At 30.7% G+C, this 27,810-nt stretch overlaps 1 protein-coding gene across 1 annotated transcript in view; it reads left to right on the top strand.

Annotated features, from left to right (window-relative positions):
• The window catches only part of Cph (BCL11 transcription factor chronophage), a 356,331-nt gene that overhangs the window by 250,439 nt on the left and 78,082 nt on the right, over positions 1-27,810 (top strand). The window contains exon 2 of the mRNA XM_075377267.1: positions 9,234-9,683. Within this exon, the coding sequence (XP_075233382.1) occupies positions 9,234-9,683 (450 nt within the window). The remainder of the gene's footprint in view (positions 1-9,233; positions 9,684-27,810) is intronic.

Below are 27,810 nucleotides of genomic sequence, written 5' to 3'. Positions count from 1 at the left end.
ACTGACACTAATAGTTTACATTACTTTTCTTCATAACGAGTATGTATCAACACAGCCGTAGTAAAAAAAATTACAATGGAAAAAAACAAAGATAACAAATTACAATAGGAAACAGATTATTAAAGGAGTTTAATAATTAAAAACCATAATTAAAGGAGTATAACAAGGAAACAAACAAGGGATATAAAAAGTAAAGTTGCACAATCGACAGACGGTAGAGCGATTGTTAATTTAACAGTCTCTCTTGAGAAAAATGTTGACGATACCACAGTAGGCTTCAGTATATCAATAATCCTCAGATAATTCCAATCGGCTCAATTCTCTCTCGTAGAAAATTTATGGAAATAATAATAAAATATGAGAATATAACAAACTAGGTGGTCAGTAATAATTGATATTTTAGCCCTCAAAGGTAAAATTCTGTAGTCCTGAAAGGTAAACTCGATAGATAGGAAGCCAACACATGAAATCCAGCACGTGCCGCCTCTCCAATATCACTATTATTGTCCAACAAATTTATCGCTTGGTGGTTTACTTGTTTGCTTTGTTTAGATATGTATTTCACACTTTTACGTAGGATTTCCTCACGTAGAATATCTCCATAGATATTTGTGGATCACATCTATTCCTACAAACCATGGCACTTCAAAGATTCCGAGCATTTTGTTTTGGAACCTCTAGATGACCTTTACGTTGTTATTCCCCGATGTTCCCCATAGCTGTATGCCGTTGTTTCACATTGGTTTTATTAAAAGTAGTAGTTTGACACATTTTTCAACGTATACCTTTTTTTTTAATTGAGATAATAATTCATTAGACTTCAGACGTAACGGTTTAATATAATTTAACGATAAAAAAGCCAACTGAAATTAATTTTAATGGTCATTTCATTATTTAATTACTACTTCATTATGTTTAATTATATTGTAGTAGAATAATAGTTACAGTAGTTAAAGTAATTAATTTAAAAATTAGTAGCATAATATACACGTGGATTTGAATACCGCGTGTAAAGTAAGGTAATTCTTATCAATAAAGCGCTGTAAAAATTGAAAATATAAATAATATTTTCTAACGTAATAATTTCAAATAAAATAATGATATATGAGTGTATAACAGATAATTTTTATGCACCAGTAAAAATAAAAATTAAAAATAAATCCTTAATGATAACTATTGAATTATTACTTATAGTTTTTTTTTTGTCTAAAAAAATCTATTAGATGAATGAGTCGTTTTTGAGTAACTCGCATCTCAACGCTTCATTTTAAACGATTCGGAAACCTCTTATCTCATTCTTGTGAAGTTGTTATCTTACTAGGGTTTTTACACTACTGCCCAATAAGGTGTGTAATGTATTTAGGTGTATGCATGTATGTTTATTCCACTGTAGCAGCTCAACGGTTCAACCGAGTTAGTTTTTATGATCCCGTGTTAGAATCCTTACGTTACCGAAAGTGTGATAGGTTATATATATATGTATAAATAATTTTTTGTTAAATTTGAAAAGATTTTACTATATACAAATGCTACACACAAAATTGTCACCCGCATGCTCTTTAATTATTCTATATTATTAATTATTTAAAGAGCAATGTTTGTTTCTAATGGTTTTTTTTGGTAGTTGTTTTTTTTTTATTTATTTAATTATTTCTTATTTGCCAATACTTTATACCCTCAATACTTTATAACATTTGTTAGAATCAATTAAGTAAAGATTTAGGCAAATTTTGATTCAATTTATAAAAGTAAAAAATATTTAAGTTTTTATTACAATAACACAACCTATTTAAATACTAAAATTCAATTATTAAATTAAGGGAGATATATTAAAAAAAAGAAACACATAAATTCTTGTCATTATTAAATTAAAACTTAATAATTCTGATGTAGACACCACATGACTTCCTTGTACGCCTGTTAAATTACATATATACATTTTTTTAAATGAAAAGTACATAAAATTTTATTTCATTAAAAACTTTCTTTTTTTTTATATCATTGAATTATTATTTGATGTGAAATTTTTTTACAATCAGAGATTAATAATTATTAATAAATCAATAGTTTAAATTTAAAAAAAAAAAGTTGAAAAAAGGAGTTAAAGTTGGATTTGAACCGATGTGCCTTCCCTTTGTAAGATCCGAATATTTTATTAATTAAAGTTTTATTTGGTTATAACTCTGGAACCAATGAAAATAAGAAGAACTTATATACCATTGAAAAGCTCTCAATGAGGGCTTATCACTGCAGTTAAAAAAAGTCAATCCAAAGTTTTTGGGATTTTGGGCTTTTTAGGGCACTTTTAGTTCAATCAACTGCAATTAAAAGGGAAGGTGCACAACTAGATGTGACAACAGTCTTAAATCCAAAATTTCAACATCCTACGACTAACCATTTTTGAGTTATGAGAGATACATACGTACAGACGACACACTGAAACTAGTCAAAATGGATTCAGGGATAGTGTAAATGGAAATCCGTTGAAATCTGAAAACCGAATTTTTTCGCGATCACAATACTTCGTATAAGGAAGTAAAAAAACAGTTCAAGCCTTTATTAACGATTTTCGTTATGATATTATCTCCGTCGTCTGTCATGAGTTAAACAATTTACAAATATTAAAGTGATATAAATGAAAATTAGCATGAAAAAATATTAAAAGTAAAAAATCTTAATATTGAAAAATTGTATGAAGTGTAAACGCAATTTTTAACAGTATAAAGGCCTACCTATAAATTTATATAAATGTAATATATTGTTTCCCGGACAACGGAGAACCTTAATTTAATGTCGAATTAGTTCTTCCAGTCTTTTTTTAAGAAAAATGTAAAAAAATCTTAAGTATGAGCAACATATTGGCTTTTTCTGAAAGTAATGATTTTTCATTACGTGACTACTCCTTAGATAAACCCGATTGACAATTTTATTTAAAGTTTTGAATATTACCTGCGTTTCAGTGGTTTTTGAATATTTAAATGCCACCGTACATTCGATTAAATAAGAAAAGTAATGGAAACCTATTTATTTTCCTTCTCACATTTCCTTGTAAGCGTGGCATGGAAGAGTATTATTTTGTTAAAATGGTTATGCTCTTTTCTTACAGGATACGATGCGAAAATAAATTGTTAAGAAAACAAAATTAATGATAGAACACATTAACCTAAAGCATGTCAACGTTTATGTTTTCATTTCTTTCTTTGGTTTATAAAAGAAAGGACTGATTTAAATAAAAAAGGACATGTACTAAGTAATATATGTACAAAGAACTGCAAAAGTGAAAACGAAATAAAAATAAGAATAATAATAGCTAATGGTAAGGAAGTATTTAACAGAAAGAAACAGTTATTATGTAATAAGGTAGATTTAAACTTGAAGAAGTGTTGTAATTTTTATATTGAACTATAATTTTCTATTGATATTAAAACATTGACGCTAAGAAAACTGGTAAAATAAGATAGTTGCATTTGAATATAGGTTTGAAGAGTATGAAATGGTCAAGAATGATGATAAGATTAAAAATTAATAAAGACAGTAAACGAAATTGTTCTGATACATTATCAGAACAATTCAGGATGCAAAGATAAATTGGAATTATCATCAGAGAAGTGATGATTAAAAAGAATGCTAGAAAAATCAGTTGAAGATGAAAAATGGACTAATAAGTAATAAATATAAATAACCTAAAAAGGAATTGAAGCGCTGTCAGCAACAAAGAAGTTTTCACTTGAGATTGTAGAAAAATGCGAGACGGATGGCTTTTTCAGAGCAGATAAATCATACGATGTATCAAATATAAAAGTATAGCAGCTATATAACCTTTTTTTTTAATTCTGTGACTAGTATTTCATGTCTTCATTTTTTTATAACTAATTATTAATTTATTTTTACACGACTACCCAAAAAGGAGTGTAATGTATTTAGGTATGTATGTTTGTTCCAACGGCTGAATCGATTTAGAATGTATGACCCCGCGTTAGAATCTTTGCATTATCAGGATTGTCATAGATTACATAAATATGTACATATGTATGTTTACGTGTAACTAAAAGGTATTCTTTCTTTTTCTCTTTAGCCTCCGGTACCACCGTAAGGTATTACTTCAGAAGATGAATAAGGGTGAGTATAAATGAAGCGTAGGTCGCTGGCATCCGTGACGCGAGTGGTAGCGTCTCGGCCTCTCATCCGGAGGTCCCGGGTTCGAATCCCGGTCAGGCATGGCATTCTCACACACGCTACAAATCATTCATCTTCATCCTCTGAAGAATGCTTAACGGTGAATCAGGAGGTTAAAAAAAAAAAAATTAAGCGTAGGTCACAAAAGATTATATGTACCATTATAAATCAATAATCGGTCATATTTTCAGTATCGATTTATTGTATCGAAAATAGTTTTGTTTTAAGATCTGCTACGATATTTAATGAATGAATTACGATATTAAATTTTATTAATTGAATTAAGGATCACTTAGTCATTGTTATTTTTATTTTTAATTTGGCCCTAAGCTCAAATTTTCAAATAAAATTAAGTAGTATTTTATTTAAATTTTGGTACTTATATGGAATACCGGCGGCTATCAAATGTTCCCTTCAAATCGGTGAATTTTTCGAACGAATATTTTTATTCGTTGTTAATTTACGTTCTACTGCATTCAATTTAAAAATCACAGGAAAATACGTATTATAATATTTTATTTATTTTAAATTATTATTCTTTATTGAACATAAGAAAGAAGCCGTAATAAGAAAGTCCAACAAGGATGTTTCCTATCTCCGTTACTTTTTAATCTTTACATGGAACTAGCAGTTGATGATGTTAAAGAACAATTTAGATTCGGAGTAACAGTACAAGGTGAAAAGATAAAGATGCTACGATTTGCTGATGATATAGTAATTCTAGCCGAGAGTAAAGAGGATTTAGAAGAAACAATGAACGGCATAGATGAAGTCCTACGCAAGAACTATCGCGTGAAAATAAACAAGAACAAAACAAACGTAATGAAATGTAGTAGAAATAACAAAGATGGACCACTGAATGTGAAAATAGGAGGAGAAAAGATTATGGAGGTAGAAGAATTTTGTTATTTGGGAAGTAGAATTACTAAAGATGGACGAAGCAGGAGCGATATAAAATGCCGAATAGCACAAGCGAAACGTGCCTTCAGTAAGAAATATAATTTGTTTACATCAAAAATTAATTTAAATGTCAAGAAAAGATTTTTGAAAGTGTATGTTTGGAGCGTCGCTTTATATGGAAGTGAAACTTGGACGATCGGAGTATCTGAGAAGAAAAGATTAGATGCTTTTGAAATGCGGTGCTATAGGAGAATGTTAAAAATCAGATGGGTGGATAAAGTGACAAATGAAGAGGTATTGCGGCAAATAGATGAAGAAAGAAGCATTTGGAAAAATATAGTTAAAATAAGAGACATACTTATAGGCCACATACTAAGGCATCCTGGAATAGTCGCTTTAATATTGGAAGGACAGGTAGAAGAAAAAAATTGTGTAGGCAGGCCACGTTTGGAATATGTAAAACAAATTGTTAGGAATGTAGGATGTAGAGGGTATACTGAAATGAAACGACTAGCACTAGATAGGGAATCTTGGAGAGCTGCATCAAACCAGTCAAATGACTGAAGACAAAAAAAAAAATCTTTATCGATTACTTTATATAATTATATACAAATATACTTTAAATTAAAAGTGGAATTATAAAAAATAAACTGTTGTTCATTTATAGATTTTTAATTATTTTCTGTAAATTTATATAATTGAAATAATCTTAAGAACGTAAAGTAAATTAAAATTATATCATAATATTGCCGTATTAACCTTAGATTTTATTATTTAAATTAGTTTATTTTTAAGTGGATTTTTATTATATTGCATTTAAATAAAACTATGTTAGATCACAAAGAAGTCCACCTTAATTGATCTTTATAAAGAAGTAATAAATATAAATTGTCTTTCTATAAATGCTATTGGTTATTTGTAAAACGAAATCGCAATTGAATCGATAACGAATAAAACAAATAAAAAGCCTGTATATTCAAGTTATTTTAACCCGTTTTTCTCTTCATTTTTTTTTATTTTCTAACTTAACTAGTTATTTTAAGTGTAAATTTTTTATTTATTTAAAAACAAAATCGATTTAATTTAAACAATAAAAATTAAATAAAATTAATAGCAGAATAGGTTAGTTGATTTTTTTTTTTTTATATTACCTATATAAAGCAACACAATGACCTGTCCAATTGTTCTCACGTTATCTTAACCTGATAAACGTGTTAATGTAGCACAGCTAGTACGTAAAATTAGGCCTTGAATAAGTTGTTAATTGAATATATAATGTATTTACCAATTACAAATTAATTGATTATCAATAAATTTGTATTAATTATACTTTACTAATTATAAACTGATTTTAATTTTACTATTTATTTGTACTAACGAAGCATTGAAAGTAAAAACTTAAGTAAATTAGTAATAATAATAATATTTAATTGTTGATTAGATATTATTTAAAAAGATATCTTTATTGATTCTACAAGTTAATCCGTCTAAAACTTAACAAAATTTTATATATTTACTAGCTGTACCCGCCACGCTTCGCTGTGGCACATTGTGCTTGCATGGATGAGAAATGAGAAACAAAACAAAGCATAAGTTTCATTGAAGTTTAATTTTGCAATATTTGTGGATATACAATATTTTTTGTTTTTCCACTGTCTGCGTAGATATAAAGGCTATCTGGTTTGCCGACTCGGGAACACGCAAAATACAGTTGCCCGTGTGAGAAGCAATCCGCATCTAAATCTAAACCACACAATTCTAAAGATTGACCTTGAGCTTTATCGATTGTGATTGCAAATGCCAATCGAATTGGGAATTGCCATCTTTTAAATTGAAATGGTGTATCGGTCGGGATCATGGGTATTCGAGGAATGAGGACATCTTCACCTTTGAAAGGCCCCGTTAAAATCGTTGCTTCCACTACGTTATTCATCAATTTCTTAACTGCAAGTCGCGTGCCGTTGCAGAGTTTTGGCTGATTAATATTTCCCAACAGGATAATTGGCACACCTACTTTCAATTTTAATATGTGTGGTGGTATCCCTGGGAGATCAAGTGAGTTTAAAAATTCCGTTGGATAATTAACTACTTCATCTGCTTCCACAACGGTGTCTATCGACTTATATGTAATTTCCTCACTTTGAATGCTGGATTGATAAAACATTATTAAGACTTCTTTATTCTTTGCGGCAAGGATAGCTCGTTCACTGAACCGATCGTGATTTCTATGATTAATTTGAATATCAGGAAATACTTTTTCGATCAGTTCTTCTTTCGATGTTACTAAATTACAAAAATTATCAGGAAATGATATTCGACTAGACGTCTCATCGACTGGCAGCTGTCCGTTTCCAATGTCCAGTAACTGTCGTGAGAATACCTCAGCTGATGGATCATTCTGCAACTGGACACGCATATTCGTAGTCAACTGCAATATACGTACGTCTATATGTTCTATATGATCTATATAATTTAGATCACGATACACACGTAGATCTATATAATTTTACCAAAATTAATTTTTTATCATTAAGTAATTTTAATATGGAATTGATAAGGTTTAGGTTAATTATAGGATATTGGAAAAATGAATTTATTTTATAGATATTAAGTTTAGGTAGAGAAATAAATAAAACTTACGTCAGTTTAAACAATTTACTAGTCTAATAATAACCAACGAGGAAATCCTGTACTTTAGCATTATTAATTTAATTATTTTTAAACAATTCAATTTTTTACTCCCGTCTAAATATAGCGCTAAAGCCTATAGCACTATAGGAAAAGAATTGTAATCGGTCAAATTTGGGCATATAAGGTTTTTACCGGATCATGTTGTTTTGATACCTAAAGAACCCAAAAAACCGGTTGGAAATTTTCCGGATGTTAATGTTCGTGTGTGTCTTCGGTGTTGACTTCTAAATCGCCTTATATGTCCAGAACTACTGGACCGATTTTGACCAAACTTGGTCCGATTACATCTATATATGGTGGGGGGGGGGCATTGATGCCATTAAATTTTCAACTTAAAAGGTCGAGAAGATGAGGCTGTAGAGTAAGGTCATTTTTAGTATCTCGAGATTTCGCCTAATTAAGGTCATATTTTTTTTAGGCTCATTTATTAACGATTAAAAAATAATAATATCTGCAAAAAATTACTTTTACCAAAATTGCACTCGCACCCCAAAAAATGCTGTTGTAGTCGTCTGCTATGTTGTGACGTCACAGCTGAGCGGTAGAAGTAAATAAATGAAAAATATTTAAAGTTTAAAAAATTAACTTGGTCTGGCTGGGCTCGAACTAGATTGCCCAGTTGACTCGGTACCTAGTGCGTTAAGCATAGCGGCTACATCAATCTGCCCACCGAACAAACAAATTTTTTCCTATGTAAGTTGTGAAATTAAATTAGGTTAGGTAACGCCGATCAAACTTTTTTACACTATGGTTAATACAAATAGAGTTTTGTATGAAGGAGAAATCTGTAATTTTACTTTAAAATCTTAATCGAAATTAAAATTGACTTACTCAGATGTAGTTGCAGAAAAACACGGTGGACCGAGTGAGAATCGATACTATAAAATAGGGTATGGGTGTCATTAGAAATATCTTAGATGAAGATGTAAATAAAACAACTTGTTTGATATGCCCTTGCCAAAAAAATAGTCCGTCCTTCCAAACAAACTTTCATCCCTCCGTGTTTCTATCTGAGATTTTTCTCTTCACCCAAAAAACCCATTTTAACATCACTTTAGAAAATCACTTATATCTTCACTTTTCAAACAGCGATGCTGCAATGGATTCCAAACTCTATAAATATAAATCTCAGATAAAACCATAAAGGCTGATACTGTTATGAAAGACTGACTGGAAACTGGAAGTGGAGAAATGGTTCCAGTTGTGGATAACTCATTGTAAACTAATATAATTGAACATTTATCTTCATGTCTTATAGAAGAATTTTGACCTTTTACTGAAGTTTCCTTCTTACCATTAATTGTTCAGGGTTGAAATCGCAATCGTTCGTGATATTTATTATCAAAAACAAAGCCAAACTTTACTAAAAAAGAGATGTGTATTTACATACAGCAAAAATAAGAAATTGCAGGAAATGTTTTTTATAACAAAATTAATACGTTTTTGTGGTTTTTTTTTTGTTTCAGCGGATGCGGAAGCTGGCGGTGGGCAGGATATGCTCACATGTGGAGTCTGCCAAAAACCATTTGCTTTGGGAGACATAGTTAAATTTATACAACATAAAGTGTTGGCATGTAATAAAGAAAACTACAGTTGTTTAGAATCAGGGCCAGGCAATCATCTAGATTCTGGTGATAGTGATGATGGTGGCCAACAGCCCCTCGGTGTCGTTAACGCAAGAAGACCATCTATATCGGCGCCGATTAAAAAATCAACACCTAGAGTTCCGTGTACACCATCTCCTGAAGAACCAGTTTGTTCGACACCCATTAAAGAAGATCCTCAAGAACACGATAATGATGATGAAATTAGACCAAGAAGAATTAAAGAGGAATTAGATTCTTCAACTGATGAAGGTCCTTGCAAGAAACTTCGAACCGAAGTTGCGGATGCTGAATCGAATACGACGCATTCAGGTAAGTTAGTATCTTTTACTAAAAAAAATTGTCTAAGAGATTAAGAGATATCTATTACGACTTTAGTAAGGCAAATCTTTTTAATTTGCAATTCAAAAAATCCAAAAATGATTTTAAAATATTTAACTAGAGTATTTGCAAGCCCAAATAATCTATTGAATATCGCTTTTACTTTAGTCGGAAATGGGGAAAATTTGAAATCAGTTTTCAAATTTTTTTACCTTTCCTCACCACTTTCAAGGTCAAATTAAAAAAAAAAATTAGTAATTGGTTTTAAATATTCATATGAAGATTACACAAACCAAAAATCAATATGTTATCTACATGTTGTTGAGAAACTTAAAAAATTGTAAAATCCATTTTTACTCATTTTAACCCTGTAAACTCGGAATTTCAAAAAATCCTATCTTAGTATCTATTTACACCGTAAAAACATATATACAAATTTTCGTAAATTTAATTTCATTAATTTTTGCTGTGCGTTGAAAATGAATCGTTCACAACATATTGTTCTATATATACATATATATGTATATATGGACGGAGACTGAAAAACTTGCAGATAATATTGTACTTTTGTCTAAGGATATTGATGAACTGCAATCGCTTATAGAGGATCTTGCAGAAAAATGTGAAGAATTGGGTCTGTAAATGAATTTGACCAAAACAAAAGTAATGTACAACAGATGGGCTGCAGGAGAGACAGTAGTTGACGACAACATCCTAGAGAATGTGGAAGAATACGTCTACCTGGGACAGCTAATAAATACCAGAAGTGACATTAGACCTGAAATTTTCCGGAGAATCAGGATGGGCTGGAAATCATTTGGAAGACATTCAACAGTGTTCAAATCTTACATGCCAGTGGTCTTGAAAAAGACCGCGTTTGATCAGTGTGTTCTTCCGGTACTCCCTACGGATGCAAGACCTGGACTTTAAATGAGTTCGTGAAAGTAAAGCTTCGAACAGCATAAAGATGCATGGAAAGGTCAATGCTAGGCTATACAAGAAGGGGTCGGAAAAGAGCGGAAGACGTAAGAACGAGAGTGCATGACATAATGGAAAAAATGAAAGCTCTGAAATGGCAATGGGCAGGGCACATCGCGATATGATGTGATGGAAGGTGGACAAAGGCGGTCCTTGAGTGGAGTCCAAGAAAGTGATAAAAGCCAAGAGGCAGGCCACCAGACCGATGGGACAGAGGCATTAGAAGGGTGTCTTGAACCAACTGGCAGAGGACGGCGCAGGACAGACAAGCATCATGGCGAGAACTGTTGAAGGCTTACCTGTCGAACTGGACTTGAAGACGCTACATTTTGTAAAAGATTTAAACAGCTGTATAATAATAATAATAATTATTATTATTATTATTATTATATATATATATATATATATATATATGATAAAGGAATAAATTATCTATTTATCTTCATTCAAAATTTAAAAATATATTTTTTTCGAGAATAATTACGTTAGTATAAATTTAATATATACATATGGGTTATTTAATGATTAACCTAAAAAAATTGGTGAGAAATTAATTCAGGGACAAACCCACATGTCTTGCAGTAGGATATTAACAATAAAAATAAAAATCTATAATAAAATAAGTAATAATGTTGTGGCAAAAACATTCTATTAAACTGCAGTAATAAAATGAATTCTATTTTACCAATTTTCTCAAGAAGAAATAAAAGTAAATATACATTTAATTGTTAGTAATCTGGTCAAGAAATAACTACTACTGTTCATAAAAAAGAGATACCGAAATCATTAGTAAATAAAGAACCATTGACGACCGTGGAAAAGTCCCAAATTAAAACAGATTACAAACAAAAAAAAATAATTAACTACCCGCTTCTTTTCTTATATATTTCTATTAGTACAGACTATTATTTTAATTTTAGGTAGAAAAATGCTGTCTTCTATTTAGTTTCGATGTAAAAAGAGAAAGAAAAAATTAAAAATTTGTACGGTCACAGTACAAATGGTCTGTGTTTGACGGAGAACGAGAAAAAAAAACTAGAATTTAACAAAGTAACTGTGATTAAATATATAAAATAACCGTAAATGTTAACCCAGCAAAAATTACTTACACTAAGATAAAAATATCTGAAATTCGGAGATAAAAAAGGTTAAAATATACAGAGACTAATTAATAAAAAAAAAGTGATTTAAAAGAAACTGAAATATTTCAATTTATTGAAATATATTGAATTTTAAATTCATTATAAACTTAAACGATTCCTTATTGGTTATCTATTTCTGTTTTTTTTCTCTGTTTTGTCAATTGTGATTTTTGATAGGTTCCAATATGTTTTTTTTATTTTATTGATTCATTCAATTACATTTCCTATTTTATTTTTATTTTGTAGCCTCTACAAAAAGGAATTGTTTTTTTATAATGATAAATTTTAACATTTATATTGCCAAAAGTAATTATTTTTAGAAAACCTGTTCACTAATGATGTTATCTAAAAATTATTAAATCGACCTTTGTCATGTTTTAGACACGAACTCTATTTTAAATACAAAAAAAGGTAATAAATAATCTTTTAGTAGAATATAAATCTCAATTATTCTATTAAATTAATAAAAAAAATAAATTCATTTAACCTGAAAAATTACTACGATTTATTTTTTAAAATTAATATGAATTTTATGAATTTTATTTTTATTTCCGTCTTTTAAATATTTTTTTTTTTTTTTTTTTTTTTTTTTTTAATTATAACGACACAGCAACTTTACAATCTGCTCAGCAAAATAATTGAACAATAAATAAATAAGATGTATTTGAACTAAAATTGAGTTGCCACAGACCCAGAGTATTTTGACTTAATAATGAAATAGAAGCGCACCCCGTACAGCCAGACCATAAAGTCATCTAATTAAAACGATAAGGCAAACCAAGAAAATTGTTCCTCAGCAATTTTGAAAAATCACTGATCGTGCTATTTAACGAATTGACCGCCAGATAATTCGGGTGCCGATCCAAATGATTTTGATACCGTAGGCTGACCAGAGAGATTTCCTGCCGAACGGTTCGCATAAGGCTATTACTTATGAACTAGGGTATGTTGAGCATTTTCCGCAGTGTTTTTGTGTAGAAGAATGTTTAGAAGAATTTTTGTTCAAGAATGTCAATACAGGAGTTGCATGCTGTACCCCACAATTCAAGTCCGTAAGTCCAAACAGGCTTCAGAACGGATTTATAAATCAATAATTTACTTTCTGCTGAAAGCCGAGATCTATGTCCTACCGGCCAATAAACGTGTTCAAACTTGAGATCCAACTGTTTTCGCTTAAAAGTGATATGTTTTGCCCAAATAAGTCGTCGATCAAGATGTAAACCCAAATATTTACAGTTTTGAGATCTCGGAATCTAAACATTGAAGATAGAAACAGGAGGACTGTGTTCCTTACGAAGGTTGAACGTGACATACTTTTATTTTCCAACATGTAAGCCAGGATTCGAGGAGAGTGATATAATGTTGAATAAAACGAGACGCAGTACTCGGATTTTCGTGGACGGAAAGAATTGCAGTATCGTCAGCAAACGTTACAACAGTGATATCTGCCTTAATTGGCAAGTCATCCGTAAACAGAACAAACAACATGGGTCCGAGAACGCTTCCTTGAGGTACCCCTGATTGTATAAGGAACAAATTCGCCAAAACCTCTCTATGTTTAACTCGAAAGCACCTGTATTCTAGGTAAGGTTTTAATTCCACGAAAAAAAAAATGCGATAAAACCTTTTAAATATTAAAGTAACATATGTTTTTATATTCACATTACAACCGATCAGTTAATATGAAAAAAAAGTAAGTTTTTAATTTGTATTCAAAACAAATCAAATTCATTAATAAAGCACAACCCCATTTATTGTTTATTTATATTTATGCATGTACCATATAGATTATGACCTAATATTGAACAATCTGCCGTTACAATCCACAATAAAACCGTGCAAATTTGAATATAAAGAGAGATAAAAAGATAGTTTTTAACAGGATGAATAAAAAACAAAATAAAGAGGACATGAGGGCGGATGGTCAGCTACATATGACGTCATCCCTCTTTACAAACTAACCCTCTACCTTCTTTCCCACCCTATTTTTTTTTAACAAATTAACATTGTTGATGTTTATTAGAGCGTAATATTTTTTTTTTTTTTAAATAAAGTTTTGAAAGACCGGTTTGACAACTTGCCGATATGGGGTAGTGATGGACAGTTCAGACGTGTAACACGAGGATGCAACGGTCCGTATGTCCATCGATTTAGTACAGTTTAATCCCAAAAGAAAAATAGAGATGTAAGGGTTGCTAACATAAGTATTATATGTTGTGATAATGTTCGTTACGGGAATAAAAACTTATGATTTATCGACAGGATTTAGAATAATAATAATTAAAAAAAAAAAACCGTATATTTATGTAGTAATTACATATCAGAAATAACAACATATAATTTTTTGTATGATTAAAGCACAATTTGGTATAAAATCGAAAAGCTAATTATCGGCTTATTCTGAATATACAGTTTGTTTGCTTTTTGAATAAAAATAGTCAGAAAATTTCAAAGCTAACATAATCAAAACTGTTTTATTTTGATGCAATTCAATATATTTAGTATTTTATACAATTATATATCTGTGAAATTATTTTTAGAAGCTGCAAGTAATATTAACAGGTAGGATGTTTTTCATTCGTTTTACTGGTTTAATTTTTCAACCCTTTCTATTCTCTGAGAATTTCTTATTACTTAATCCTGTATTCCCAGTGGATTTTTCCACCACTTTTTACTTTCTTGTACGAAGTAAAGTATTGTGATCGTGAAAAATTTCGGTTTCCAGATTTCAACGGAAATATCCATTTTGACCATCCCTCAATCCATTTTGACTAGTTTCGGCGTGACGTCTTTACGTATGTAGGTTTGTACGTATCTATCATACCTCAAAAACGGTTAGCCGTAGAATGTTGAAATTTTGGATTTAGGAGTGTTGTAACATCTAGTTGTGGATAGATAACCTCCTCTAGTGCAATCACAAGAGGGAGGTGTACTCTTGTGATTGCAATCGACTCAACCAAAATGTCAAAAATCCCAAAAAATTTGGATTTTTTACTTTTTCTTTTTGGGCTTTTTCTTAATAAGCACTCATTGAGAGCTTTTCAACGATATATATCATAACTGGTACTTATTTTCATTGGTTCCAGAGTTATAGCCAAATAAAATTTTAATTAATGAAATATTTGGATCTTCGGGCAAGCACATCGGTTCGAATCAGACGTCTCACCTTTTTTTTTATTTAAATATATTGATTTATTAATAATTATTAACCTCTCATTGTAAAAACATTTTTACCACGAGTAATAATTCAACAATAACAACAAACAAAAAAATACGAAAAAATATCTTAAGTTTTTAATGAAATAAAATTTTATGTATTTTTCATTTTAAAAAATGTGTAAATGTAATTTAATAGGCATACAAGGAAGTCATATGTTGTCCTCATCAGATTTTTTCATCTTTCATTTTCCAATACACGCTTTTTCAAATTCTTCTCACATTTATTTCCTCTCTATTAATTTACCTAATTTTTAACATTGTTCTTTATCAGTGTATCCATTAAGCATCATTTATTTGTCTTTCTAAGTTTACTACCTTTCATGTTTCGTTGCTCTTATATTTTGTGCGCTGTCGCACCATCTTATTGAAACCAACCGTGATTGATTTACACTTCTGTCAACTGATTAACGAGGTTTGTCAATATAGCTCAATAACGATTACTATTAACTGTATTTAAAAAAAAGTATTGGACCCTCAATGCGCGTTCTATTCACACCGACAAAGATTACAATTTTCGCTTTGTGAAACGATTGTTCGTGTAATTCGTGGGGCTTTGCTGTCGATCACAGACCTGTATTTTGTAAATTAATATACCCTTCCAGATGAAACCACAGTTCCTCTGTAAAAAACGTAACGTCGTTTTGTGAATTCAAACTGAATTTTTGTCAATAAAACATTTAAACCGTTGACAATAATTTAGTCTTTTTTGTTTAATCTGTAGGCTTCAGTTCTTGAACACACATTATTTTTTAGGGGAAAATTTCAGTTCTTTTTTCAGAGCTTTATGTGCGGTAACAAGTCCGATATCTTACTGCTGTGCTAATTTAAGCGTTGATTTTGATGGATTTTTGGCCATAGCATTCGAAATATCAAGCAGCTTCTGTTCGTTTAGTTTAGGTGGTTTTCCACTTCGTTCGTTGCCATCAATAAAGTTTGTTGCCCGAAATTTTTAGATAAGATTGAACTGTATTGCCGTGAAGAACAGGAGGAAATGGAAACTTTCCAGCAAACATGTACTTCACAAAATTAGTATACTCGTCATCTTCACGAAAGACGTGTTCAACTAGATAAATCCGTTCATTTACTGAAAGAACCGTTAAGTTTCTCGCAACTATTGATTCCGATAAACAAAAAAACCACAAAACGAATCGCGTTCAATCAAAACTCAACAACTGAAGTTTTGGTTTATTAGTGAACAATACCCAACGAAACCGTAGGAAGACAACCACCAACCTAATGCCGAAAGAAAAGAATGAACCACATAATTCTAAAGCAATCTCTACAACAACTTTTGGGATGTACTGTCTGATCAAAATATTCATAAATTTCAAAAAATGGTTGCAAGAATATAGTCACGTTATTTTTATGTAAACAAACTGTTTTATTTTTTACAGAATTTAGATTTTTAATCCTATTAATTTTTTTTTATTTAATAAAAAATTTTCCTAATTTTATCTTACGGAAAATTTGTGTAAACATAATTACGAACTACGTAAATATTCAATGAATTTCAATAAATATTGATTAAATTTATACATAGTTGTGTTTAAAACAATAAAAATACAAACGTTACTTTTTTTGTTGATAATTAACTATTTAAATTTTTTTTCTACGTTTTTGCTTAGTTTCGTTAAAGCAATCACAATTGAAAAAAATAATAATTTTTCAAAATATATCTGAAATAAAAAAAAATTAAAATTTGAACTAATAAATAACTTTATTTAAAAATAAAATATTTGACCCTTCACTGGAAATTTAATAATTTCTGTTCTTGATTTTGTAAATATTTGTATCAATAAAATTACTATTTGCTTGTTTTAATTCAAATCTAAAAAAACGAGAAATATGGTAAAGTCTCTAAAGATAGAATAGCATATATAATATAAACAGCGATGATTTAAATATTAGTTATACATATGAAAATTTGCAAAAAACAAAAAGTTACGTCATTATCCTTAAAAAAAATAATTGATAAACAAAATGAATTTTGATAATTCTCTTTTTCTCAGAAAAAATTTTGCAACATTAAATTTGAACTATTATATTGAAACAATGTCAAAAAAAAATTACGCATTTAAGAATCGTATCGAGAAAAAAAAACATACTTAAAACAAAAACGTAAAATTAAAAATTCTATTTATTTTATTTGTTTATATTGTGTTTTTTAAGAAAAATACAAATAAAAAAAAATATTAAGATAGATATTTAAAAGTGTTTGACGAATTTGGTCAGTTAATAACAAATGGTTGGAATAAAACTATAAAAGAGACCGCTGATTGTAAAATCCAGGTGGAATCTTAAACTGGCAATTAAGCCGGCTAGCCGATGCGTGAGAACTACCTGTTAATTGGTCAGCATAGTATAAGATGACCAGGCCTAGCTTTTAAATTTGGAATGTGGTAGACCTTTGCAGGGCGGCATCAACATTACTGGCAAAGCAAAAAGTGAAAGTCCATAGGGGGGTATATATATATGTATAAAATACACTACTACACAGCGGACTCTAACCTATCCGATTGTTTCAATTACTGGAACGGTTAAGTAAAATGTCAGACGTCAAAAGCTGACTTTGCCGACTAATGACATTCTATATACGTAACATCATTTCTCCTTTCTATCTTTTCCCTAAGGCAACTAGTGATATATTTATTTATATTCTCCGTTATAAAGTATAAAAGAAATATACTAACTTAAATTATATATTAAATAAAAAATATATATATATATTAAAAATTTTTAAATATATTTTTGCAAAACGTAAATTTTTCAACTAAAATTCATTTAATTTGTAATGAAATCAGTCTAAACCAAATTTAGCAGCTACTATGCATGAAAATGAATCATTAAAAAAAATTTATTTGAATATCTCAGAAATTGCTTTACGTTTTATTTATGAAGAATATGAAATTTTTTTGTAATGTTAAAATTTTGCTGAAAGGGAAAGCAAATATGTAGTTTATTTGTATAAAAAATTCTAAAAATTATTTAAATTAAATTATTCAAGTTAAAGTATAAAAAAATAGCTTTATATTTATTATGATTTCCAAAGAATTGTGTTTTAAAAATCTTTATATTTTTTGCTTGTATCTTCATTCCTTATTTCTTATTTACATTTATATAATTATTTATAACGAAATCTACGTTTCCTAGAAAATGCACTTTAAGTAATAATCTTTAAAAAATATAAAATAAATTTTAATTAATGTATAGTATTAATTACTTTTACTATAAAATTAACTTAAAATATTTTTAAATACTTATCTAAAAATATACTTCATTATGGTTGTTGAACTCGATAATTATTAATATATCGATTAATCGATTATATATATATATATATATATATATATATATATATATTTAAATTAAAAAAAGATAAAAAAAGAGATAAAGTCGAATTTGAACCGATGAGCCTTTCCCTTGTAAGATCCAAATATGTCATCAATTAAAATTTTATTTGCCTGCAACTCTGGAAGCAATCAAAATAAGTACCACTTATGATACATTGTTGAAAAGCTCTCAACGAGGACTTACTACTGGTGTTATAAAAAAGGTTCCAAAATCCAATTTTTTGGATTTTGGGCTTTTGGACATTTTTGGTTAAGTAGATTAGATTGCAATCAAAAAGGGAGTTGTCCTTTCAGGTAAAGTTAATATCAGATTTTGAAAATTACATTAGGTAGATGGCGACGTCCTCTACGTATTCACTTTGCTAATCTGCCGGTGAGGTTCTTCATTGCTCGCTACATCATCTGAAATGAAATACCACGAAATTCATCTTGTATTTTTTTTTTATATCACCCAGTGTTTTTGACCGACTCTTATAGATCACACGAAAGATATCTCAAGAAAAACCCATAAACTGACAAATCCGATGTTCTTTGGAGGGAATGTCACCGAATTTTGAGATGGCATGATTACCAAATAAAATTCTCGCACAGCTGACATTGATTGCCTTGTAATGTTGAAACCAGGCTTCGTTTTGGGGTGGGAAATTGATCGATGCAGGTTTAACAAAAAATTGCAGTATGTTAACATTCCGGTCCGAAGTGACAGTCTTCATGATCCACTCCTCATTTCAGAAAAAGTTTGGTCCGATGACCCTATTTGTCAAAATTACACAACTTACCGGCCCCCTGCTGTTGTGTATAGGCGTTCATGAACTTCATTGGAGTGCTGTATTCCCAGTAACGATAGTCCTTCTTGTTCACGTAACCTGCGAGATGAAAATGTGCATGATTAGACATCCACAACTTGTCCAAAAATTCGTTATCCTCTGTAATGTTTGCTATAATTTTTTAATAGAAATCAGAGTGAAACTGGCGATTTTCCCCTTCAGTTCTTGCGGGATCTGTAACTCGTAATGATGAAATTTATAGTCGAAATGAAGAATTCAGCTAACACTCTTTCGGGACAATCCGACCACAACTGCTTGTTTAGGATTTGAATGCCGTGTGCTCTGTGCAACTGAAATGCGTACAGCCTCAATACTGTGTGGAGTACGACCAATTAAATATTGAAGTGGTCGTCCTGTAGATTTTATTTTCAGAGCCAATTCAGTTTCTTCAAGATTTTAATCCACGTTTTTATCCTGCGTTTTGATGGAACTAAATTGCAATGCCGCGGGACTCTCTCTGCACTTTCCAAACTATCGTTAGTTTTGTAAAATATTTTTATGGTGGAAGCACGCTACTGTTGACCGTTTTAATGCTTGACCGAAATGGCAAGGTTGCTTCTGTATAAAACAGTGCTGCCAATTCTACATGGCTGCCATTACACAATTCAAAAGTTTCCGTTTTTTGTGTTTGTTTATAGGCCTATGTATAAAATTTTATGGCTCGAAGATCTTTAAAACTTCTGAATCAAATTTACTGAAATCTAGATATGCTGAAGTAGTGTATCTGAAGATGAGCATGTGAAAATTTAATGAAGATTTGTTGAATCGTTCTTGAGCCTTACGCTCAATTGAAGGTCAAAAAGATTTGGACGGAATAAGTTAGAAGTTGAAACGTTAAAATTTTGTTATCTGCGGAAGGGAAACAAAATAAAAACAAATGGAAACAAATTAAAATAACGAAAAGTCGGTCTTCTTGCACAGAACTGCTCAAGAATTTTTTTTTCTATGCAATATCAATTTTTTCAGAAACGGTTTAGATATTTTTCAGTTATATTTATTTATTATTCTAACAAATAAAAACTGATCAGCTAATATACATTATTGTGATATTTTTTATAATTATAGAGAAAGTTTTTTTAAAAATATTACGTAATAAAGTACAATAAAAATTTATTTGTTTTTAAAATAATGAAATAAGATGTTTTTCAAAATTTTACTTATTTAAATGTTCCATGTGTCCGATACACCACTAAATTTATAGGACATCGAACTCAACCTGTAAAAGGTTTTTAGTCTCTAGGAATAAAACTGTCTACCATTTAGAATTTTATTTCTTAGAGCCTTTCATTGAAAATACTAATATAGTTTCTGCCTTATATAGAAATTTTACGCATAGTTCTTCGTACGTAGAAACTCCTTTAGCGACTAAACTTCTTTTGTTTCGCGTACTAAATTACGTTATCACAAAACAGCATTTATGGATATAGTATTTCACGGATACGTTATGCGATTCGCTACAGAAATTAATTTAAATTCATAAAATCTGAAAATAAAAATGGTGATATATTACTATACTGTGTAAGTACAGTAATATCATGGTGTGCATGTGTGTTTTGGATGTGTTTGTGAGGGTGGTTATAATATATCAGCATCACATCACTGTATATCAAAAAGGGTGGTGGACACAAACCACTCTGTATCTACTCTTGTGTTTAAAGGGTGGTAGTATTAAGCAGTATGTGGCACGGCTGGCTCGGACGGTGAATGCGTATACAATCATTCAACATACAACCCCCGTTATTTTTTTCTTTCTTTTATCCCTTACGCAATCCTACAACCCTTGTCCTGTCCACGTCGTCTAGACCTCTACATACACACTCTCTCTTTCTTTATCTAATAGCCGCACTTTTCTACGGACATCATGTCATATCACAATGAATCTATCCGTTCGTGCAGCTGCAATTAATGCTTTATTGTATTTACTGTAGCCACTCAAATTACTGGCAAGACTTTTATAATTATATATATATACACACGAGGTGCGACAATAAAGTAATGAGACTGATGTGAAAAAAATGTTGCTTACCGTTTTAGTCATGTTTAGTGTTGTCTCCTTCAAAGTAGTTGTCCTCTGATTGCACACACTTATTCCAGCCCTTCTGCCATTGATGGTAACATTTCTGGAACTCATCTTCTGTAATATCTTCCAAAACCCTTGTCACAGCTTTTTGGACATCTTGTGTTGTTTGAAAATGGTGTCCCTTGACCGCCATTTTGACTCTTGGAAATAGAAAAAAGTCGCACGGAGCGATATCTGGTGAATAAGGTGGCTGTGGTAGTACTGAAGTTTGTTTTGAGGTTAAAAATTTCTGTACTGACAGAGCAGTGTGGGATGGCGCATTATCGTGATGCAGAATCCAATTATCAGCAATGTTGGCACGGACACGAAGAACTCGTTTACGAAGTCTTTCTAAAATTTCTTTGTAGAAATATCGGTTAACCGTTTGTCCAGGAGGCACCCACTCTTTATCAACAATTCCCTTGGAATCGAAGAAGCACACAAACATGCATTTCACTTTTGACTTTGACATGAGAGCTTTTTTTGGTCTGGGTGATCCCTTTGAGCACTGTTGCCAACATTGGCGTTTTGTCTCTGGATCGTATTGAAAAAACCAACCTTCATCACCAATAATAACACGGCTCAACAAATCTGGATTGATTTCCGTTTGCTCTCACAGATAGGCTGCCACATTTTTCCGTGTTTCTCGCTGTTGTTGTGTGAGATTTTTGGGGACCATTTTTGCACAAATCTTTCACGTACCAAGATCTTCAGTTAATATTAGACGAACCGTTTCTCGATTGATGTTGAGTTCTTCTACAATCATTTTCACGGATAATCTTCGATCAGATCGTACAATTTCACGCACCCTGGTCAAGTTGATATCTGTCCGTGAGGTCGTCCCCTGCGGTCTTCATCTTCAACATTCGTTCTGCCTGCATTAAAAATTTTATGCCACCGAAAAACTTGAGCTCTTGACATAACCTCCTCACCAAAAGCCTTCTGAAGCTTACCGTAAGTTGTCGTTGCGTTTTCACCCGATTTAACGCAAAAAGAAATGGCATACTGTTGCGCAATATTTTGCGGTTTCATTTCTGTGACGAGAGACACAAACACGTGTTCACTTATTACACCACAACTCACGACTGAGCAGTTGCATCAATGTGCCGATTGGACTAGAAGTAGCTTATAGACCAAGGTCAAAGATTGTGAGCCTACGCAAGCTGCAGGGTTGCCACATCTTGATGCCACAAAGAAAAATCAGTCTCATTACTTGTCGCACTTCGTATATATAATTAATTAAAAAATTAACCAGATAAGACAACGTAACTGCATTCAAAAGGTAAATATATTTTTTAAACTAATATTGTTCGACTAAACAAATTTTTCACAAGTTGTTTCATAATTATTAAATATATATTTTACAAATTTAGTTGAGAAATTATAATCAATCATTACGAATATTTTTTACATGATAATTTTTAACACATTTTTTAGTGAAAATATTTCTTAACAGTTGAAAAGAGAAAAGAAATTTAATTTTTTAATTATGAAGGGCATACATTCATTCTGGTTTTTACTTCGAGCTCCGACATGGAGTGTAGCGTATTTTCCTGTTATCCATAAGATTCTGAGTTCCATTCTCCGGGATCCCGGGATTTTCCAAGTTAAAAAACTTCATTTCTCGTTACAATATAAAATCGATTTTTTTTTTTGGTCTTCAGTCGTTTGACTAGTTTGATACAGATCTCCAAGATTCCCTATCTATTGCCAGTCGTTTAATTTCGGTATACTCCCTACATCCTACATCCGTAATAATTTGTTTTACATATTCCAAACGTTGCCAGCCTGCACAATTTTTCCCTTCTACCTGTCCGTTCAATATTAAAGCGACTATTCCAGGATGCCTTAATACGTTGCCTATACGTCTGTCCCTTCCTTTAGCTATATTTTTCCAAATGCTTCTTTCTTCATCAATTTGCCGCAACACTTCCTCATTTGTCGCTTTATCCACCTGTCTGATTTTTATAACGTAAATTTTGTTTCTATTGAATTAAAACTTATTTTTCTGAATACAACAAGCGTAGAAGTGATATATGAACTGAAAACGTCAACCTCTTGGTTTGATTAAATAAAATGAATGCCATGCTAAAAAAAAAAAGAATCAGAAAAACTTCGAACATATCGATCTTTTCTAAATTTATAAAATGTGTAATTGGAGTATTTTTTTATAAAAGGAAATTAAAAAATTAATTATATAACAACAGGATGTTTTTTAAAATATTTTAATTTTCATTTTAAATAAATAATCATCCACGATCCATCACTTTTTTATTAATGTCTCTTGAAACATTTAAAAAAGTAAACTTGATAATTATCCATGAAAATCTGTATAACTTCAGAATTATTATGGTAGTAATATTTGTCGATACAGCATTCTTAAAAAAATTGCTTATATTTCTTCAACGTTAGGCTATATATTATTATTATTTTTATTTTTATTATTATGTTTCTATAAATTAAAAAAAGATATACACCTATTTAAATTAAATATATATTATTTTTTTTTTTTTATTTTATTTTTTTGTCTTCAGTGATTTGACTGGTTTGATGTAGCTCTCCAAGATTCCCTATCTAGTGCTAGTCGTTTCATTTCAGTATACCCTCTACATCCTACATCCCTTACAATTTGTTTTACGTATTCCAAACGTGGCCTGCCTACACAATGTTTTCCTTCTACCTGTCCTTCCAATATTAAAGCGACTATTCCAGGATGCCTTAGTATGTGGCCTATAAGTCTGTCTCTTCTTTTAACTATATTTTTCCAAATGCTTCTTTCTTCATCTATTTGCCGCAATACCTCTTCATTTGTCACTTTATCCACCCATCTGATTTTTAACATTCTCTTATAGCACCGCATTTCAAAAGCTTCTAATCTTTTCTTCTCAGATACTCCGATCGTCCAAGTTTCATTTCCATATAAACCTACGCTCCAAACATACACTTTCAAAAATATTTTCCTGACGTTTAAATTAATTTTTGATGAAAACAAATTATATTTCTTGTGCATGATTAGACATCCACAACTTGTCCAAAAATTCGTTATCCTCTGTAATGTTTGCTATAATATTTTAACAGAAATCATAGTGAAAACGTGGGGAAACGAACCTTGTTTCCCCTGTGCTATTTGGCATTTTATATCGCTCCTGCTTGGTCCATCTTCAGTAATTCTACTTCCCAAATAAAAAAATTCTTCAACCTCTGTAATCTTTTCACTTCTTTTGTTTATATTCAGTGAGTGGTTCATCTACATTATTTCTACTAAAATTGATTAATAACAAAAAAAAAAATCACAAAATTTTTGTAATAAATTTAGCGATATGATAATTATTTATTTTATCTTGTCAAAAAAACATGAATATTTTAAAATAAAAAATAAAATTATGAAAACATTTAATCCAACCAAAAAATTATAAAAGGGGGAACCCACAGAAAAAAAAATCGATAGCATTGCTGTTATATAAGTTACTATTACAGTCTTCATATATCAGTGATATATAAAAAAAATAATAAAAAATAAAAGGCAAAATTTTCGAAATATTAAGATGAAAACAATAAATTATTAAAGTAACTCTAAATAACGGGTATTCGAAAAGTTCTGTAAAATCGTTTTAAAAAAAATACTGGAAATACTGAATACCAAAAATTATGTATTTATAATGATGAAATATTTTTTTAAGCATTTTAAATATTATTCCCGGAATTAATCTTTTACTAACTTCATTGTAAATAAATATAATATATAAATAATTAATACTTGACAATGTTAATAAAAAGACCGTATGAGTTGCTTGTCTTTTCGGTCACTCTTATATAAAATGATAAAATATAAAATTTTAACAAAAAATTCCTTCAATTATTTTTTTTTCCACGTTCAACTATGCACGGGCTATTTATTATTTATACATATTACTCTATAAAACATTTATTATTCTCAAAAATTGTTTCTTGATTTTATCTAGTATTTCTCATTCTCATTATAAACTGAAACGAATTTCCTTCTATTGTAAAAAATTATTTACGTCAGTATTATGCTCATTTGTAGTACGTATATGTAGAAAAGGTAGACCGTACTAGCAAAACACTAACTTTAAAATGAGATAATAAAATTTATAACTTTGTAACGGTACAAGTTATATTTTCTACATAAAAGTTGTATATAACTATATGCATAAAGTTTATGATGAATGTCCGTCAAATCATATAAGTCGCTTTTTAATTTTCACTTTATGCCTTACGTTTATTACAAACACAGGCTTATGTTTATTGTAATGGTTTGTTACCTGGATATTCTATGAAATATATATAAATAAATATGTGCATATATATATATATAAAAGTTCACATTTTGTAACAGTATATATTTGTGTTTTTGTGTGCGTGTGTTTTTGCGCTTGTTCACATTTCTTTCTGCTTTTCAATTCAATGAATCTAAGATTTAATTTCTTTGAAAATTCAAAATTTTAAGATTTATTTGGTTTTATTAACCAAATTAATGGGAGTACCAGAGAAGAAAAGATTAGAAGCTTTTGAAATGCGATGCTATAGGAGAATGTTAAAAATCAGATGGGTGATAAAGTGACAAATTAAGAGGTGTTGCGGCAAATCGATGAACAAAGAAGCATTTGGAAAAATATAGTTAAAAGAAGAAACAGAGTTATAGGCCACATATTAAGAGATCCTGGAATAGTCGCTTTAATATTGGAAGGACAGGTAGATGGGAAAAATTGTGCAGGAAGGCAACGTTTGGAATATGTAAAACAAATTGTTAGGGATGTAGGATGTAGGGGGTATACCGAAATGAAAAGACTGACAGTAGATAAAGAAGCTGCTTTAAACCAGTCAAATGACTGTAAACAAAAAAACATAAATTAAAAGTAATAGGATAAAAGTTACAATTTAATACATATATACATACCACTATATGTAATATTCGGTTCAGGGCACGCTTTAGACGCCCTCTCGTTTATCCAGGACTCCTGGACCCCCACTGTGTTTGATATTTTCATGGTTGTGAGAATAATCCTGGTAAATAACAATTACATTATAGAAACTTTATAAATATCTGAAAACGAAACTAAATTACTAAATAATAACTAAAGTATACATATTTTTGAAAAGGAAAACCTCACCCCCAAGAAGGCTAAGGCCTCAATCTATGGTGTAAAATCTTCCCTGGAATAACAAAAATATACCCTGAAAATTTGAAAGCAATCGTTCGGGTGGTTCTCATGTTATGTTGTTGCAAACGGGCAGACAGAACCCGTCACAAAAATCAGTTAACGAATTAATTTAAATTACTCGCATGTATGTATGTATATATGCAAATAATTCAAATTGTTAAAATATATAACAACAAACCATGGTTATACTAGAAAAGATACTAGTAAACATCGGTTTAAATATAAGTATATTTAAAAAAATGAAACAGAAAAAAAATGGTCTATATTTCTTTAAATTTACAATACCAACCCTTAAAACTTTTAATTTAAATTTAAATAATTCTTTTTCCATCGTTGTTTATGGTCGCCACAACTATAAATGTCATTAGTAACTGAAATAAAAATAAGTGATCGTAAATGATTAGACAATAAACACTAAAACATTGGATAAGAAAGTGGAACATGAATTACAAATGGGTGAAAAATATTGAAACATGATCACTACACAATTTTCACTGCGGAATTAGTACTTTGTAAAGGATTTCGCGTAAGCAAACCCGCTAAATTAAGATCTTCATTCCACTCTCATAGAGAAACCGCAACAGTCTTTTGATATATTTCTTACGGATTAGTAGACCCTTCACGTCTGAACACAGGTTTAATTGTCAAAGAATAGACCCGAACATTGGTCACTCTATGGGTAAATGGTTTAAGGATCATTTTACATTGCGTGCCTCACAGTTCAGCTGAGGGGAGCCAAATAGATTGGGGTAGGTTTGCTTTGTACATCCGATCCTTAGCCGAGTTAGAATGACTTGGTCTCTTCTTTTGTTTGGGAAAAAACAAAAGAAGAGGTCTCTTTTTTTGTTTCTCGAAGACGTTCTCCCGGATGCCGCGTAAGGCCGTGGGAGTACTCAACTACCAGATCTTATTCCACTGAGAAGATAGTTTGACTCGGACTGTGTTTATGAAGTCGCTCTCACATGATAATTCTAATCGGAAGCCATTAGTTGCCGCTCTCTTGGTAGCCTCATTGTTCTTTCCCGAGGATGCCGCAATGGCCCAGGATCCATACGAAAACCACTGTCTTTTTTACTCTTGAGAGGGTGTCATAGATAATTTGAACGATGGGTTCAGATCGTTTGCAGTTCAAACTCTCAAGTACACACATAGTTATTATCACGAAGCTCTCGTCAGTTATTATCTGGAAGCTACGTCTCAAGAACTCTCAAGGCAGAGTAAACTGCGTAGGCCTCGCAAAAAAAACACAGAAGGATAGACACTAAGGTTATACATTTTCTCGTTATCAGGGAGTATTGATCAGCCACACCGTCGATCGAGACTCGTTTGTATAGTTATGTGTATAACAGTTGTTCTTTTT

This window comes from Lycorma delicatula, chromosome 10, assembly GCF_047948215.1.
Source record: "Lycorma delicatula isolate Av1 chromosome 10, ASM4794821v1, whole genome shotgun sequence".
Lineage (NCBI taxonomy): Eukaryota > Metazoa > Arthropoda > Insecta > Hemiptera > Fulgoridae > Lycorma > Lycorma delicatula.
The sequence above is the reverse complement of the archived record's forward strand: the minus strand, read 5'-3'. Positions and strand labels throughout refer to the sequence as shown.